We start from the raw sequence: 18917 nt of genomic DNA, 5'->3' as shown, positions 1-18917 counted from the left end.
TCGAGGAACAAAAAAAACGTATCCATGTGTGCTAATAGTACAATCCATAGGAATTCTAACTTGCTGAAGCTGTGACGTTCTGGATGATTTTATAGTTGTACCTGCAGATTCATTTTGTATATTCTATATTGTTGTTTTATGGTTACTGTATATTAATAAGCAACAGCCCAGGCAAAACAAGCAGACCAGTTGTGGTTGCGTGGAGGGACGTGGAAAATCAGGAGGCAGGGGAGAAGAGAATGACAACGACGACCTTGCAATATCACAATTTTTTCCCAGTAGAGAGTAGTTTGATGTGGGTTTTATAATATAACCAAGACCACAGCCTGCTGCACATGGAGGATCAATACTTAGGGTTTAAAATAATATTTACCACTAAGCAGATAAATAAAGAACCTGTGTACTTTACATGTAGATCCCTAGAGATTTACATCCCACTGAAATATGTTTAATACCCATTGTTCAATATTTTTATTATTCTTTATTTGTATTTCATTTCCTAACCACCTTCATCTGTATAGATCACAGGGGCACTCCTTCATGTGTGTCGCTCCCAAGCCAGTCAAAGCTTTATACACCAATGTAAGCAGCATGGTAGCCAATAGGCGCAAGTGAAGCTCCCAGAGAACTTGTGTTCTATGATTCATCCTTCTAGGAATAGCATGCAGCAAACCTGCTATGGCATTCTTCACCAGTGGCATATTCTGGATCAGATTCTGGGCAGCCCCACTATAATCTAGTTGTGCTAGAAGTTGCAATATTGCATGCTGATCACATTCTATGAAAGTTTCCCATCTCCTCATAGCTGTGCCAGTGGGGCAGGAAATATGCAAGCCCTCAGGGAGTCATTCTCATAACTCTAAACCATTATTTTGCATTATGTCCAAACACTATCAAGGAAAGTCAGCGAAGTGAGGGAGAAGATATTGTCTAAATGGAAATTTCAGTATAGTGCACAAAGAAATGTCTTCAAACAGGCCACCACTTCCACATAATTTGATACATCATCTTGCCTCCTTCCTAAAAAAAGTTTAAAAGCATCCTATTGAACAGGTTTCATTATCCATCCATCTCTCACCTTTTTATCAGAGTTGTTCATTCTGCATTTTGCATCTTTTGCTTTTTGAATAGCCTTCAACACTTCCACAGTGTCAAGTTCTTTTTCAGTGGTCACAGTATAATCCAAACAGACCTGAAAAACCAAGGGACCAATCATAATAAATCTTCTACAATAAAGCAATTTGAATCCCATTAGCTTACCCAGACAATATTAAATCAATGCAAAAGTTAAAACAAAGCCTTTAGAACTCAAGTACATATAGACAGACATCTCAACTTAAGATTCCTGCTTATCATATGAACTACCAGTAGTTAAAATTGGCAAAGCATATTTTAAACACTGGAATAGCTAGCCCAGTACTGTCAATCCTGAGTGGTAGCACCCTTTTAAAGTCTCTCACACAGGTCTCTCCTACCACTGCTACTTGATAGTATAGTTAATTGGAGATACTGGGGATTGAATTTAGGACCTTTTTCATGAAAAGCTTGGGCTCTATCACTAAATTTTCATGTTGTGGGTCCTACTCGTTTTATCAAGAAATTTTATCATATGTCACACTGCTTCTCAAAAAAATGTGCTGCTTTCACACTGTATTATACAAAAGAAAATCCCATCAAATGTATGAGAACATTTACCTCTGAGGCTCTGTCCCCAAACTGAGCTAGCACTTTGGTCCTGTAATCGGGAATAATACTCAAAGGATTGTTGGATAAGACAACTTTTTCCAAGCATGGAAGACCGCCTATATTCTTTATTTCATCAATCTGAAAAGCACAGGAATAAAAAATAAATTCTTCCATATATTATTTTCTGATTGTTCTCTTTATAGTGATAGGCTGCAGATTGTAACTCTAAAACAGTTTATTAAAAATACTATTCTGTGACAATAATAAATCAGAAGATATTTGCTGGTTCTGCACCAAAAGCGTGCAGATTTTTGACTATGAGGGGCTAGGGAGACTGGAGGAATGGGTGGAAACAGGACTGAAGATTCCATCCAAACAAAATGAGCTTTTTACAAAAGGAAGGAAGGAAGGGCATACATTTCAATAACATACAATAATAAAGAAATAAATAAAGTGAAACAATACAACTGAAGTAAAATTAAAATTAAACATACTGTGCACACAAAAGCTAATTTGGGTGGTTTCATTCAAAATCCCAGAAAATAGTTGATTATTGGGGATAGTAACATCCCTCCCATAAATTTTCCTTATTTTATTTTATTACATAATACAAATGTTTGAAAGATACAGGACACAAACAATGGCTTGTCTGTTTGACATCATGTGGTCCACAAAGGAGTGGAGAAATTGCCATTGCAGAGAGATATAAGCTGAGCTTTTTAGTAGTCGGAAGCTACACAATAAGGTTAGAAATTTGCTCTCTTATTTAGAAAGGGGAAATAAAGATGCTCAGGATTCCATGGAGATGAACAGGAATCAGATTGCACGATTTGCAGTATGAGACCATGCTGATTTCTAGACCCCCAAAATAGTTACACATATTGTTTAACACTACTTTTTTCACTCAGTAAGACTTCTGAGTAAACATGTATATGATTGTGCTGCATAATACCTGGTCCACTTTGTTGTTGCTAAGATCCAGGTTGACTAATGAATAGAGTTTGTTGAGGCCATTAAGTCTTTCCAGATGATTCCCTGCTAAGTTCAGTGTTTTGATATTCCCAATTTTGGTATGAATACCTTCTAGTGTTGCAAGTTTATTGTAGGATAGATCCAGATGAATGAGGTTGTACAGATGCTACAACAGAAAACAAGCAGATTACATGTTAATTTAATAGCATTTGTGCCATAAATTGACACCCTGAGGCTTTATAAAGTTGCTATTCATACACAGCATTTAAAGCGTTAATTCTATACAATTAACTTAATGGGCCTTATTTCTGAGCAGACATGCATACAATTGCAATGCTCACTTCCAAAACTGCACTGAAGACAGACTTACCAAGAGAAAGGTAATCAAGCAGGTTCAATATCAAATCATAAGCAAACATTTAAGGAACTAAACAAAAATACACACTATAATATTACCAAAGATGTCAAAGCTAACCTGTAAGTTTTCCACTAGTGGTACATCGTTGTGGCTTAAATCAAGAAATTCTATCTTCGGCATAAGTTTCTAAAATAAAGGAAGAGTAACCTTTCAGTGCGAATACTGAACACTGTTTGGAATCAGAACAACGACATGATTAGTGCTATGTTCCCAAAGGAATTTAGGAGTTCAATTTCTCAAGCAGAGCTCGAAGGCCACAAGGCACACCTCTTTTGAAAGTAAGGGAAATTTCAAAAGCAGTTTGCAATATAGTATAGCTCTCTGCAGTTCAACGGGGAAAATACAATTAGGCACGATCTTTGGCAAAGGTGTTCAGAAGCCTTGATCATTTTATAGCATACTATGAAATGATCAAGGCTTTTGGGCATCCCTGACAATGTTCAAAAGCCTTGATCATTTCACAATATGCTAGCATCAATAAGTAAAACACATATATCACTCACTTTCTTTTAAAATTTGTCTGAATACATTTTTAAAAATATGGTCTTACCACAGATTCATCAATTCGAGCTATGCTGTTGTGACTCATATCTAAGGTTGTTAAAGTTCTCCATGTTGGAATAACTGCGGTCACGGGACAACTGGAAGGTGCACCCTCTGGCTCCCACTGGTCAAATTCATAGGCCTCAGGAACTAGGACCTCCTGTTCAAAACACAGAGGAGAACGTTGAATGAAATTCTTTTTATTTCGACTTTTCTCCCTCCCCCAAAGAAGTTTTAGCCTTGTAAACCATTTCCCCTCAAGAATTATTATATGCAGAGATAAATTAAGCCTACATTTTAAAAGCCTGAGTTGTAAGATATTTCACCCAGAGTACTGTATGCAGTCACACTGCATCACACTGATTTTGGTGGGGTTACAAGTATAAATGCTTAGGGCTGAGCTGTAAAACCATCTCAATAAGACATCTCACAAAAACGTGCTTACATTCATGCATTCAAATTCTGAATATAACTTTGTTACTTTGTGAACAGTCAAAAGCTGTAAACAACCGCCACAATATAATTGCAAATGGTTAATGTTTCAGTCTTACCATCATTGATGTTGCTGAGAACTGAACACTCAGTGTAGCCAAAGTGTGCTTTGAGGAGGTCAGTCCTTTAATAACCTTTGCGCCACAGTGATTTATCTGTTTGTTTTTTATCAAAAAGGGTATATAAAGCAAAATGAAGATCATCAGAGAAAAGCAAAATTCCATTTTTTATTACTGTACTACTACAGCTACTTCTTTATTACTGTACTACTACAGCTACTTCTTTAGTTCTAGCACACCCAGTACCAATCTACCATGTTGGGATAAAATCAGCACCACAACATATAAACAATAAAAATCGCATTACTCCGTAAAAATTATAACCCAATACTACAAAATCCAATATTCAACAGCAAACATCAACCTAAGCGGATAAAGTACTGAAATGAAGTTAATACAGTCCAGGTGTTTGTGTAAATAGCTGGGTCTGTGATGAAAACATCTCAGCCAACAAGGACTGAAACTGATGCCAATTAACCTAAACAGACTGGACACCGTGCCACACACTGCTTCAAATGCAGCATCATAGTACAAGCAGATATGGGCAACTTTTTTCTCTAAGTGCAGGTGGTTAAAAGTTCCACTTCACTTCTAAGCCTGATCTCAATAAGCTCTTTATCACTTGGAACAACTTTGCTAGATGACATCTCAAATGCTGCAATGGAGAAAGCAAAATAAGATTTTAATTGCCTCTCAACAACATGTTTGGTTGGATATTCACTATGTGACTTGTGCTCCCTGCACTCCAGCTGCTGTCTGGCCTTCTGAAAATTAAAGAGGCTTATGGGCTCCATAGCACTGAGAGTGAGTAGGCCAATAAACCCCTCCATCTCCAGGTTAATATTCAAGTAAGCAACTCTATCAGTTTTCAGGACAATTAATGAAGGTTTTGCAATATTTCAAAGCTGGGACCAAAAAACTCAGACATACATTGCATGCACAAAGGCCCAGTTTTGGTCCTTGGCTTCACCAAACTCTTTTTCAACTATACCTGTATCTGATGAAGAGATTTAAATATTGATAGGTCAAAAGGCAAAAGATGTTCCTGAATGTTACTGGTTCCCAAAGGTCCACTTGTGCCTGTTATCTAAAGACAAAAATTAAGATATTGCTAAATTAAGTACAAATTATGATGAATAATCCACAAGTGGCAAAAATAAAAAGGCGAATTTTACTGCTCCCGGGACCTATATTCAATGTAATATCATGTGACAACCATCTAAAGATGCAGCACACATATGCAGCTAAAACAACACTGCCACCTTGTGTTTATATTTTGTACCATATGGTGTTTGAGTTAAAAGACTCTTCTTCATGGGCAAACAGACTCAATATTTTTAAGGAGTAGCTAAAACAATATCCTGTGCTGGCCAATACAATCACTCAAAATATATTGGATCTTCATATATTTTTCTTTGAGGACTCTTCATTCCTGGTGATAAAATGTTTATATTAGAACATATTTACCTGCAGATACCAAGAGAAAAACTGGGCAAATATATCAAAGTGACAGTGAAACCAAATATATTTGGTTTGCACACAATTAAACATTTAATGAATGGGCAAAATATAATATCATCTGAAGCAGTTGCATAAGTCATGGCAAGACCACCAATATTTCAATACGCCCAGGTGGTCCTGTCCCTGCATAGGAAATATAGTGAATCAAGGGAAGGTAACTACAGTGAGGCACTTATCAACAGCCAGACAGGAATACTATGCATTTTGATACTAGAGTTTAAGAGATCTATCATGTACTTTTACAAGGAAATAATGGGCAAGATATGCAGATCAAGAATTGGACATTAAGAAATGGCAATGGATTTGTATTAAGGAACTATCAAGTTTGATTTTTTTAATATACTTTTTTGTAAACTACTTTGAGGTTTGTTTTTACAACCAAGCAGTATATAAATTTTATGAAAGAAATAATAAATGTACTATCAACACACTTAAAAGAAAAGTATTTTAAAACTCAGAACCGATGGAATTTGACACCATATAGATTGAGCCAGATTTGTCTGTCAGCATGAATAAATTGTTGGGACATATAAAGCAGCATGGACAGACTTTCTAAATATATTTTGGGACTGTCCTATAATCCAGATTGTTTGGATTACAATCTGGAGCCTAGACAGGGAAATGATATATATTACCATTAGAACCAAAGCTGTTACTATTGGGTTATTTAAAGGAATCCATTATTGATGTTGACTTGGAAATGGTAATTCTTCTCCTTACAACTAGCAATACTTGTAAAGAAGCAAACGAGGGGGAAATATCACTCCACCATTTTCAGAATGGCTTAACATAATATGGAACATAGCAATACTATCCAAATTAAAATACTGCATTACAGAAGAATGAGTAGAAAGATGATGTGTGATGTTTTGGAACAATCTTCAGGACATTATTCAATCTTTGCTTATTGCAATTATCAGCATGTAGAATTTATTTCAAAATAAAAAAATGGAAAAGAACACATTTACCTTTAAATATTTGAGTCTACACGTGAAATCCAGAATGTGACCAAGATCAGTTTTGGCATCTCCATTTGCACATGTTGGCTTTCCCCGACGAAGTTGTTGAGTAATAGCATATAACTGCAAGGGTCTGATATTAAAGACCTCACCAGCCATAAGTAACTGCTCTCCTGAGAAACAAAAATAAGAGATTTGGCAAGCATTCACCAATATTACTGGGAGAACAATAAAACAGAAATGCTACAATTTGCCTTATAGATGATTGCAATCTTCTAAGTCTTTTTCCATTTCTGACCAGAATTTGCAAAGTTTAACCGGGATTTCTATATATCATAATAGTACCAAGCACCCACTGCATATGTAAGCACTTAGACAAAGTTGAAAAAGCTTTTTAAAACATGTAATTTATTTTATTTTAGCTGTGTTTAAAGCTGTCCAGGGTCCCCCAGGAGCAGATTCTGAGGGTTATCTTGGGGCTGCAGGGAAGAGGAGAGGAAGGTGAAGTCTCACTGAGCAAGTGCAAGTCTGCTAAAGCAACAGTGGATTTTGCTGTACATCCCTTACTTTTGGCAAGAGCCCCACCTCTGCTAACCAATATAAGATGTGATGTGACACACCACTGTAGAAAAAGAATCACCTAACACACATAAAGTTACTGAGGAAGACAGTTATTATATGTGCTTGATGGCATGTTACATACAAACATGCACATCTGCTTTGGCTAGCTTCAAATCTAAGAGCACAGTTCTACATGTGTCAGTTCTGATGACAGCCACAGTGATTTCAATAGATTCACTCCCAGGTATGTCCCTAAATTAGCTATAGAGAAACAGCACACATGCTAAGAATTATATCATGTTTAGAGGAATTACAGTTTTTTTCAGCACCAATGAAAGATTATTTATTCACTCAAGCCTTTAAAATAACATGTATTTTTATAATCTGGGATTTTCAATTTTATGATTAGATTTTTATTGTATGCATGCCAAAAATGAACATTTATTTATGCTGCTCTTGCTGCTTTGTATTTTTAATACCATATTCTATTTTGTGAGTGATCCAGTGAATATATGTTACTGGGTGGTCATACAAAATAAAAAATAAATAAAAAATACCTTTGTGAAAGAGTTCTTCAGCCAATGCAGCTGTGATCCCAATGATTTCCTATAAAGAACAAGCAAATGGAAGAAAAAGTCACAAACTTTTCTGCTTGAACATTTTTTAAAAAAACATAAAACAAGATCCAATATATCTTAAAAAATAATACAGAATTAAAATAATCCAAACACTGAGTGAGTGCCTGAGGGCCCTGCTGAGGACTCCCCTGAGTGAGTGCCTGAGGGCCCTGCTCCTTCCTGCCACTTACCACCTGGCCTGGGGCGGGGCCTGAAGCCTCAAAAGGACTGCTTGGTGCTTGCTGCCTGCTGCCCAGGAGGACTCCCCTGAGTGAGTGCCCTGCTCCTTCCTGCCACTTACCACCTGGCCTGGGGCGGGGCCTGAAGCCTCACAAGGACTGCTTGGTGCTTGCTGCCGCTGCCCAGGAGGACTCCCCTGAGTGAGTGACTGAGGGCCCTGCTCCTTCCTGCCACTTACCACCTGGCCCAGGGCAGGGCCTGATAGGCCTCACTAGGACAGTTGTTGTTACTGCCGGAGGGGCAGAGTGTTTTTAAAATGTTTTAAAAAAATTTTTGTATGTGGGGGGTGGGGGCGGGATGGATGTTTGGTTGGGCTTGGGGATTTATTGTTTTTTTTTAATTATTATTTTGATGTTTTGTAATTTTTACATTTTTTTGTTTGTATTGTTTTATTGGTTTTGTTTGTTTAAGGTCTTATTTTGTTCTTAAGGGGAGGGTTCAGGGCTGCCGGGGAGTGGGCCCCAGCCCACAAAATGGCTGGGGCATGTTCCACAGGGGGGGAGGCACTGGGACAACCGATCTCAGTGATCACGGGTAGGAGGCGGAGTTACGCTAAGACTAGACCATGTCATTACAGAGGAGGCAGGTTTAGTCGTTGTCTGAGGACTATTCCTGCCTCCGGGTCTGGTCCTGACCGGATGGATACTAGAATCAGCAAGGGATACCTACATGACCTGAAGGTGCTGCTGTGCAATGCCAGGTCAATGATTCATAAGACTACTGCCATCCATGACTTGATCATGGATGGAGGACTTGACCTGGCATGTGTAACAGAGACTTGGTTGGATGAAGCAGATGGGCCTGTCCTTGCCGCTGCTTGCCCACCAGGTTTCTCTTAGGCACAGCAACCCAGGTCATGTGGGCGGGGAGGGGGGGTTGCAGTGATTTTTAGGAAGTCATTAGTTTGCACCAGGCGTCCTATTGGGAAGACCCAGTTTTCCGAGTGCATGTTCTGGAAGTTGGGCAATAGGGGCAGTACAGGATTCCTTTTGGTGTACCGACCTCCCCGCTGCACCAAGGATTCCCTGCCCGAGCTGCTTCAGGTTGTGGTCGATGTTCTCCTGGAGACACCTAGCTTGGTCGTCCTAAGGGATTTTAACATCCATGCCGACACGACCTTACAAGGGGCCGCTCGGGACTTCGTGGAAAGCATGGCCTCCATGGGGCTGTCCCTGAATAACTCTGGCCCAACCCATAGCCGCGGACATGCCTTGGACCTGGTGTTTACCTCTATGGATGTTGGTGATCTGACACTAAGTAAAAGCGAAACGAAAGAAGTGCCATGGTCAGATCACTTCCTGGTGCAACTGGACTTCTCTGCGACCCATCCCCTCTGCAGGGAGGTGGGACCAATTCGGATGGTCCGCCCCCGCCACTTAATGGATCCAAATGGTTTCCAGAGAGTGGTAGGGGATGCTTTATCCCATGTTGATGGCCTTTCAGCCGATTCCCTGGTGGCCTGCTGGAATGTGGAGTTAACCAGGGCTATTGACTGTTTGGCTCCGTAGCGCCCTCTCCGATTGCATGGAGCCCGGACAGCGCCGTGGTTTTCCACGGATCTGAGGGCAATGAAACAATCGTTGAGACGGCTAGAGCGCCGGTGGCGGATAACTCATTCCGAATCTGACCGGACACAGGTTAGAGCTCAACGTCGAGCCTACCAAGTGGCGATAGCGACGGCGAAGAAGAATTTCTTCACCGCCTCTATTGCATCTGCAGAAAACAGCAGCAGGAGACTTTTTCAGGTGGTTCACAATTTAGCAGAACCACCTGTTCTCCTGCGATGATTTTGCAAAGTTTTTTGCAGATAAAATCGCTCAGATTCGGGAAGAAGTAGACTCCACCGTGGGAGCAGGGCCGGGGCAGGAGAGTGCTAGAGTTCTGTCTAGTCAAGTTGAGTGGGATCAATTCCAACCTGTTACCTCCGAGGATGTGGACAGGCTGCTTGGACGAGTGAAGCCAACCACCTGTCTCCTGGATCCTTGCCCAACCTGGCTTATAAAAGCTAGCCGGGAAGGACTGGGCGATGGGCTTCGTGGGGTGGTGAATGCTTCCCTCCATGAGGGAGCCTTCCCAGACCCGCTGAAAGAGGCGGTTATTAAACAGCTTCTTAAAAAACCATCTTTAGATGCGGCCACGATGGCCAACTATCACCCAGTTTCAAATCTTCCATTCTTGGGCAAGGTGATTGAGCGAGCGGTGGCCGAACAACTCCAGGCACGCCTGGAAGAAGCGGACCATTTGGATCCCTTCCAGTCGGGATTCAGGCCTCATCATGGGACTGAAACTGCCTTGGTCGCACTGGTTGATGATCTTCGGCGGGCTAGGGACAAAGGTGAGAGCTGTTTCCTGGTTCTGCTGGATCTCTCAGCGGCGTTTGATACCATCGACCATAACATCCTTCTGGACCGTCTTGAGGGGCTGGGAGCTAGGAGCACTGTCATACAGTGGTTCCGCTCCTTCCTCCTGGGCTGTGTTCAGAAAGTGGTGGGGGGGGATGAATGTTCAGACCCCTGGGCACTCACTTGTGGGGTGCCTCAGGGTTCTGTCCTCTCCCCCATGCTTTTCAACATTTACATGCAGCCGCTGGGAGAGATCATCAGGAGGTTTGGGCTGGGTGTTCATCAGTATGCGGATGATACCCAGCTCTACCTCTCTTTTAAATCAGAACCAGTGAAGGCGGTGAAGGTCCTGTGTGAGTGTCTGGAGGCGGTTGGAGGATGGATGGCGGCTAACAGACTGAGGTTGAATCCTGACAAGACAGAAGTGCTGTTTTTGGGGGACAGGAGGCGGGCAGGTGTGGAGGATTCCCTGGTCCTGAATGGGGTAACTGTGCCCCTGAAGGACCAGGTGCGCAGCCTGGGAGTCATTTTGGACTCACAGCTGTCCATGGAGGCACAGGTCAAATCTGTGTCCAGGGCAGCTGTTTACCAGCTCCATCTGGTACGTAGGCTGAGACCCTATCTGCCTGCGGACTGTCTCGCCAGAGTGGTGCATGCTCTGGTTATCTCCCGCTTGGACTACTGCAATGCACTCTACGTGGGGCTACCTTTGAAGGTGACTCGGAAACTACAACTAATCCAGAATGCGGCAGCTAGACTGGTGACTGGGGGCGGCCGCCGAGACAATATAACACCGGTCTTGAAAGACCTACATTGGCTCCCAGTACGTTTCCGAGCACAATTCAAAGTGCTGGTGCTGACCTTTAAAGCCCTAAACGGCCTCGGTCCAGTATACCTGAAGGAGCGTCTCCACCCCCATCATTCTGCCCGGACGCTGAGGTCCAGCGCCGAGGGCCTTCTGGCGGTTCCCTCATTTCGAGAAGCAAAGCTACAGGGAACCAGGCAGAGGGCCTTCTCGGTAGTGGCGCCCGCCCTGTGGAACGCCCTTCCAGCAGATGTCAAAGCGATAAACAACTACCTGACATTCAGAAGACATCTTAAGGCAGCCCTGTTCAGGGAAGTTTTTAATGTGTGATATTTTACTGTAATTTTGCTTTCTATGGAAGCCGCCCAGAGTGGCTGGGGAGGCCCAGCCAGATGGGCGGGGTATAAATAATAAATTATGATTATGATTATGATTATGATTATTATTATTATTATGTTCAGTGCTGGCTGTACTCAGGAAATTAAGTCAATTAAGTGAGAGGCTATTTTATCCCTTATATACCCAGTACATCACAGCACTCTGCAGAAGACATTAGTTCAACTCATTAGCTGCTCGGCCAATAAGGGAGAAAAAGTGTCTGAAATTATTCCCCAGTGGAGATGAAGGCTGTGTGTTCATTTTTCTTTTTTTAAAAAAAATTCTTTTTAATGAACTAAGCTACTGCTGGGGAAAAGATCCACAAGACAGGGAAGAATCTATTTCCTTTTACTGCAGTTCTAATTGCACAAGTTACAACCACTTCATTTCCTCAATGGTACAATAATTAAAACTGCTGTATCAGATGCAGATGGTGTGTATCAATGAAGAACTTGAGAGAGGAAGCTATTTCAAAATAGGAAGATTACTTTTGGTAATCTTCCTATTAAAGAAGAAATCCGTGAAGAAGAAAAGAAAGGGAAATACGTAAGGAATGACATTTGTTTCCCTGTGACATTATCCTGATAATCACTCAATATTTGGAGCTAAATGCAATTAAGAAAATTCAGCAAGAATGAACTATAAATGCATAATCAGAAATTGCTGTATGAAATCATTAAACATCAAAATATGCATCTAATATATAAATGGCAATGAAATGTAATCATTTAGCACCTGTGCCTTAGTCTTCGATGGGACATACTCTGGTCACAGTTCAAATAATATGTAAAAGGGTTTGAAAAAAGACCAACAAATTCTTGTGCTGCAAGATTTTTTTAAAAAGGTGACTACAAATACAGAAGAGAAAGTGTGCTGAAAGGTTTTCTGAAACTCAAGCTATGAAAAGCAATAGATGAAAGGCACAAACACCCTAAATTCACACTGGTCATTTCAAGGCATATTTCTGAGAAGACAAGTTGTCAACATAGTGGACTACAATTCTCATCAGCCCCATGCCATTTAAGATAAGAAATTTAAAATAAGAACTGAACTCAGAATATTTGACAATAAACCATAGTGAAGAATGGCAGAATGCAACTTACGTATAAGTGAAAATGTAAGAACTGGGACAATACTTTGGGTGCAGCCAAGGGAAATGTAAGAAGGAGAGTTTGTAGATAGACTTCCAATTCTTTTTGTCTTTTTTCTACCAAACTTTTGGAATTCTTGCCAATAATCTTCTTAGGAGGTAACAGATTCTTATCTATTCTCTTTTCTGAAACAAGCTGTAAGACAAAGAGTTAAGATTGTTCCTAAATGAATCAGAGTTTTCAGAAATTAGCATTTACTGCTTACACTAAAAATTAGGGCCAAACTGAAATAAAATATCTATTTTGTCAGTAATTACCTGAAGGGACGTTATCTTTCTGTGGCATTATGGGAAACACTGTGGCATTCTGGGAAACTATTGCTAGCTTCTTTTCTTTGGCTTTATAATATTTCTCTCCTTCCTTCTCTCCTTCCTGCACACTGTGCAAAACTGTTCCAGGCACCAAAACTCTCATTCCTTAAATTCCATTCCTGCTCAGTTCACCTCAAGGTTCACAATGATCTGTTCTTCTTCAATGCATAATTGATTATGTGCTTTAATGTTATGATCATAACATTAGTAATTGCTTTAGTCATATTATAATCAATTTTTAGTTATAAGTTGATTAGGAGCTTTCATACCTGTCTAGTTTCACCTCGTTTCTCAGCCTTTGAACTATTAAAGATTAATGATCATATGTAATCCCACCTTGTACCCGCCTTATAATTATGTTAACCAACCAGCAATGAGTTTCTTTGTCTCTGTATTAACCAATCAGCCACAGGCACATTTGTGCCAATGTGTGTGTTATTCAATAAAGGAAGGCGCCCGGGGCGAAATGCGAAGGAGACGCTCTCTAAACACCACCTACTCGTCTGTCTTGATTCTCCATTCCTACAATTACCAATATAGTTTTTGAAAACTCAGGGTAATATAAAGTGAGATCTTTTTTAAAAGCTTTTACATACTGCTTTGCATGCCTTCCAAACCAGTTTTTAAAAATGGGGGGACAGGGACGGGACTAAGGTCTCAAAAAAGATTTGTACAATACAAACAGCAACAATGCAAATCAAACAGACAAACAAACAGACAAACTTCCTTAAAGGTCTTGCAGAATAACCGAGATAGTGCCAGGAGAGCAGGTTCTTAATATTGATGAAATGAATAACATTGGCTTGGATCCAGAGATACCTTACAGTTGTGAAATAGCACTTCATTTGGGTAAGACTGCTTTGCTGAATTCACCCAACTTCCTGTCCTGCTGCATCTGATCCTATGCTATACCAGAAGATCTGCTGATCTTCAGGAATGGTCTTTGGGGAGAGGAGGGCAAGTCAGAAAAGCTTCACTGCATGAGCAGAGTTCCACTCCAACCTAATTTTTAACATAATGAAGTGAATGCCTTTCTCTTTGAGGGGCGGGGGAGAGGTTATAGTCTACATTATGGTTCAACAATTCTGAACTTTAAAGTCAGCAAATGTTCTTCATTATTGAGCTCAGGAACCAAATGACGACATATTACCACTCACAAGGCTCGAACACCACTAAGGATAGAAAACTAGCAGGTACCAGAAATTAAGTAATGACCAGGTTCATACTATGACCATGTAAATAAATGAACTTGGATATTCATAAACAGATCAGTTATTTTCCATAGGCAATGGTTAAAAAAAACCAAGCAGATTTTACCTAATATAATTTGCTCTCAGTGCAATCCCATACATTTCTACTCATAAGTAAGCCCTACTGTGTTCGATAGAATTTGCTCATGTGTGTGTAGGTAACAGCTTACTGGCCCATTAAATGTTAACCATGCCTTGAATCCTATGATTGGTACTTTCTTTTCTTTTCTTTTTTCTTTTCTTCTCTTTTCAGCAATAGCTCTCACTCAATTGTGTGTGTGTAGGGGTCTGGATTCTGACTGCCGCATAGCAAGGAGGGAGGTTTTAGCTCTTTCTGTGTGAAATTTTCATCAACGAAAATTGGGTGTAAGATTCTTGCATTGCTGGGAGTTCAAGTAGATGACCTTCATGGTCCCTTCCAACTCTAGCATTCTGTCACAAAGCCATATGCTGGGGGAGAGGGGAACTCCCTCCCTCTCATGGTGCGGTCTCCCATATGGCTTTCCTTTCTTTTTAAAGAGAATCTCAATGTGGGGTATCTTTTGTTTCTGTGTTTTCACTGCTTTTAATTATTTTATATATAAAATGTATGGAGACACTGGGTTAGAAGAAGAGTAATAAATCAATGTTAATAAAACAGTAACAGATTCATTACAACAAACATTTTAAATATGAGGATATTTACCTTTTCATGAAGTTCATGGAAGTCACTGTATCGATGTTTGACCACCCACTGATGGTTGCCGATGCTCACTTGAATGATGTACACCTAAATAAAATAGAACTCTTAGCTGATCAAGGAACCTAAGATGGCCAATGTTTACACATTCAGAGACACAAAATCCCTCCAGTGTTTGTGTAACATTAAATAAAGGCTGCCAGTTAAGTTCTGAGCTTCTGCACATCCCAATAATACCTAAACATGTGCAAGTACAGCATACTGACACACAAAGCAAAGGCCTGTTACCAGCAATATTCAGGTACCAGTTATTGGTTTAATCTGAAGAACACACACACATCTTCCTTCAGCAAAAATGATATCCTGTATCAAGCAAGCCATTGTGATTTGCCAACAAGAAACCAGCACAGTTATGAATCGCAATGCTTCCATCACATTTATGCTGTGCTCCCTGATAAGCTGGGCATAATACTGAAAGGACAAGTAAGGAAAGAGGAGCAGACAGAAATAACTGAACAGAGGTAACTGCGACAAGCAGACCTCCCTCTCCTCAAAGCCCTTCTTGCACCAAAAGCATTTGTCCAGTGACAGCCTATTGACATTCTTCAGCCACTAGGAAGTGTCATGAGATACTCTGGGATCTGTATTGCTTTCTATCGAAAACAAGGCCAAGACTGTATCTGGTGTTAGTGACTGAGCTTAGATGTGAGAGATAATGATAAAAACGTTTATCCGAAAAACATATAAAACTTCACATAGTATTACAGAATTGCCAGCATAGTGGAAAGATATTTGCATTGATTTTGGAGAGACACACTAGAGTCCAATACCATCTAAGTTTTGTTTTTAGAGTGGATTCCTGAATCCTAGAAGTTATAGTTTTTAATGGAGCATTTACCCATATTTTATCTCATTTATGTTCATGAATCTGACATTTAAGGTCATCCTCCCAAGATATGCTAAGATCCTGGGGAGGAGCCCATAGCCGGCCTTATTAATAACTGTAAATATTGGATACCTTTAGAATTCAGATATATTGTACATATTTGACTGTAAGGCAGACAGCTGGGTGGTCCAATATAGGAATTAAAGGGGATGTAGATGGAGCTAAGTGTGAGCCCATCTCTTCCATACCCTAAAAGTCAATTGAAAAAAGGGATCGTGTATTTTCCCAATACACACTCAATAAGGATTTTTTAAAAGACAGAGCATTAACTGAAGGGGTGGTGCAGAATAATTCCATTTGAACCCACAAGATCTCCAGCAAATCAGTAATAATATGCATTATTTGTGCAAGTTGAAAGGAATCATAATATAATTTAAGATAAGGCACTCCCAATCCTCTTTTGTCTCTAGGATGATACAAAATTTGGAGGGTTATTCTACTACTAAGTACTGTATTAATAACAAAGGTTATTGATAATTACTTATTCAGTATTTTAATGAAGTAGGATTTTAGGCTTTGTATTCTGTGACCTAACATACAGAGTTTTTGAGCAATACTTTCTCTCTCATCACATCTCTCTTTCCCAAAATTTATATGGATGCTACTCTATTAGAACAAGCAATGCCGGGTGTTTTTCTAGGAGCATGATATTTAAAGCAGCCATTTTGGTCATAGCTTAACATTCTGGCTTGTTGGGAAGTCATTAATTATCGTTTCTCAAGTTGTATGTTATGGGAAGGTATAGTTAAGTGGACACTTCCTGCTTTCTTCACAGGAAGGCAAGGCAAAGGAGCTGCATTTAAGTTCATCGGGTTTGGTCATAGTACGGCTTAAGCAGTCAGCCTGTATGCTTCATTTCAATTATAGTATAATCATATAATCATGCATTAGTCCCTGCATTAGCAACTAAGGAAGAAGGTTGTGAATCACTAATTCTGAAATGATAACCAGATCTATGATTAGCATTTCCTCTATATTAGGATTTTTAATACTGCATGTTACAAACAAGACACTACAAGAGTGCTTTAAAATTGCTGCATTTTCAAATCTCATGCAGAACTAAGCATATATTCAGGGTTGTCTCTATCTCATTCACAGCTTGTCCTATTTTAATATTGATATAGGAAATTGATGGGGGTGCAGATTAACATACCATTATGTTGTACTATGTTGATAACATAATTCTATTACTAAAAGAGGCTACCTGATTTTCAGCAATTTTCAGCTCTCACAGGCAAACAACGCTGCAGAGTAAAACCCTGTTGCATGAGTAAGACGTCCACTCGTGCAAAGTCTGAATGTAATTCAAATTATCTCCCTCTGATCACACTAAAATGCTTAGTAAAAGTCATTAAGGTGTATATCAGAAAATAATAATAATAATAATAATAATAATAATAATAATAATAATGCTGCTCAGGACTCAAACATTTTATCATAAAACAAGGGAGTCTTAAAAGCAAAAGTTAGAAAAGTAACAGAATACTGTTTTGCTATATCTACAGTATTCCCCATTTTAAAAACTTAGTCCAAAGTACAAATATTTTTTCCTGCCAATGCATGCAAATAATTTAACTGGCATGAGACATCATGAATGGCATTTTCACCACATCACTGTCAGAAATCTGTTGGTCTTGGCATTAGTTAGGTGGTTACCTTTATACTCTTAAGCTGGAATCCAATGCATCTTTATCTAGAAGCATGCCTCACTCAACCCAGACTTATGTCTAAGGAAACATGTAGGGGACTTAACGTTAAATTAGATTACAGTGGTGGCTCGCAAGACGAAATTAATCTGTTCCGCGAGTCTCTTCGTCTTGCAGTTTTTTCGTCTTGCGAAGCACAGCTATTAGCGGCTTAGCGGCTATTAGCGGCTTAGCAGCTATTAACGGCTTAGCGGCTTTAAGAAAAAGGAAACAACCTCGCAAGAACTCGCAAGACGTTTCGTCTTGCGAAGCAAGCCCATAGGGAAATTTGTCTTGCGAAGCACCTCAAAAAAACGGAACTCTTTCGTCTAGCGAGTTTTTCGTCTTGCGGGGCACCACTGTAGATTAATAAATACTGTTTAAAATACTTCACTGATATAGGGAATAGAAAAGAGTGTGTACTCTTGTATTCTGAAGGTTGATGAATACATGCCTATTTCTAGAATGAGACTCCACTACCTGAAATCAATTATTTTCACTGCTTATTTCTATGGAACAATACAAATGGAATAATATGGAGCTACCTAGCTACAATAGTGGTGGCAATCTACAGAGGCTCCATGTGCATTTGGAGGAGGGGGAACCATGCACACAGCAGGAGGTTTCTTTGAAGTTCTCACTGCAGCAGCTCTGGCTGTTGAGGCAGCAAGCTGTTTTGCAAATTGAACCATGGCAGTAGGAGCTGCTGCAGCAAATACTTCAAAGGAAGCTCAGGCTGTGCACTCAGTTCTTCTCTGTGCAAACACTTTTCTGGATTGTGTCTCTAGAATCACAATAATCAGCATGTATTTACACACAAGAGAAGACAGGGTTGTTTTTACATTTCTCACAGCACAATCCTTTTGTAAATGAAGCTTCAAAGCCTGTACACGTCATCATCAATGTCACTTATCTTGCTATTGCTTTGTATTATCTAGTAATAATCGAAAGATCTGCAGTTACAAAGGGCAATGTTATTACCCAAGTTGATAGGTAAGCTATGTGTTTTGAGCTTGCAGATTTCATTAGGGGCACTAAATACAAAGTAGAGTATATACAAAATCTCTCATAAAAAACAATTTTGCACATTTTCATTTCGGATTGGCTCTTAAAAAGGAAGCTTGGAAAAGGGAATCTTTGCACTGTCTTGTCTGCAGCCCACCAAAAGCCGCTCCTGAGGATGAAGGAACTCTCTGGAATAGGATGGGGCAGGACACAGGGGCTGCAGGGGGAATTACTTTGTCCCCTTACTAAGGCATTGTATCTCCCTTTGATTTCAGGCAGCCTCCCACACCTTCAGGA

The 18917-nt window shown here is 40.0% G+C and overlaps 1 protein-coding gene across 1 annotated transcript in view; it reads right to left on the bottom strand.

Annotated features, from left to right (window-relative positions):
• Nucleotides 1-18917, bottom strand: part of NISCH (nischarin) — a 38147-nt gene that overhangs the window by 15007 nt on the left and 4223 nt on the right. The window contains exons 2-12 of the mRNA XM_079967227.1: nucleotides 14991-15074; nucleotides 12697-12879; nucleotides 7769-7817; nucleotides 6660-6823; nucleotides 5162-5257; nucleotides 4171-4266; nucleotides 3627-3779; nucleotides 3134-3202; nucleotides 2639-2824; nucleotides 1696-1824; nucleotides 1079-1192 (exon numbers count right to left, since the gene is read on the bottom strand). Of these exons, the coding sequence (XP_079823353.1) occupies nucleotides 1079-1192; nucleotides 1696-1824; nucleotides 2639-2824; nucleotides 3134-3202; nucleotides 3627-3779; nucleotides 4171-4266; nucleotides 5162-5257; nucleotides 6660-6823; nucleotides 7769-7817; nucleotides 12697-12879; nucleotides 14991-15074 (1323 nt within the window). The remainder of the gene's footprint in view (nucleotides 1-1078; nucleotides 1193-1695; nucleotides 1825-2638; nucleotides 2825-3133; nucleotides 3203-3626; nucleotides 3780-4170; nucleotides 4267-5161; nucleotides 5258-6659; nucleotides 6824-7768; nucleotides 7818-12696; nucleotides 12880-14990; nucleotides 15075-18917) is intronic.

The sequence above is a fragment of the Podarcis cretensis genome (assembly GCF_951804945.1).
Source record: "Podarcis cretensis genome assembly, chromosome: 2".
NCBI lineage: Eukaryota > Metazoa > Chordata > Lepidosauria > Squamata > Lacertidae > Podarcis > Podarcis cretensis.
This window is presented reverse-complemented; position numbering and strand designations above follow the sequence as displayed.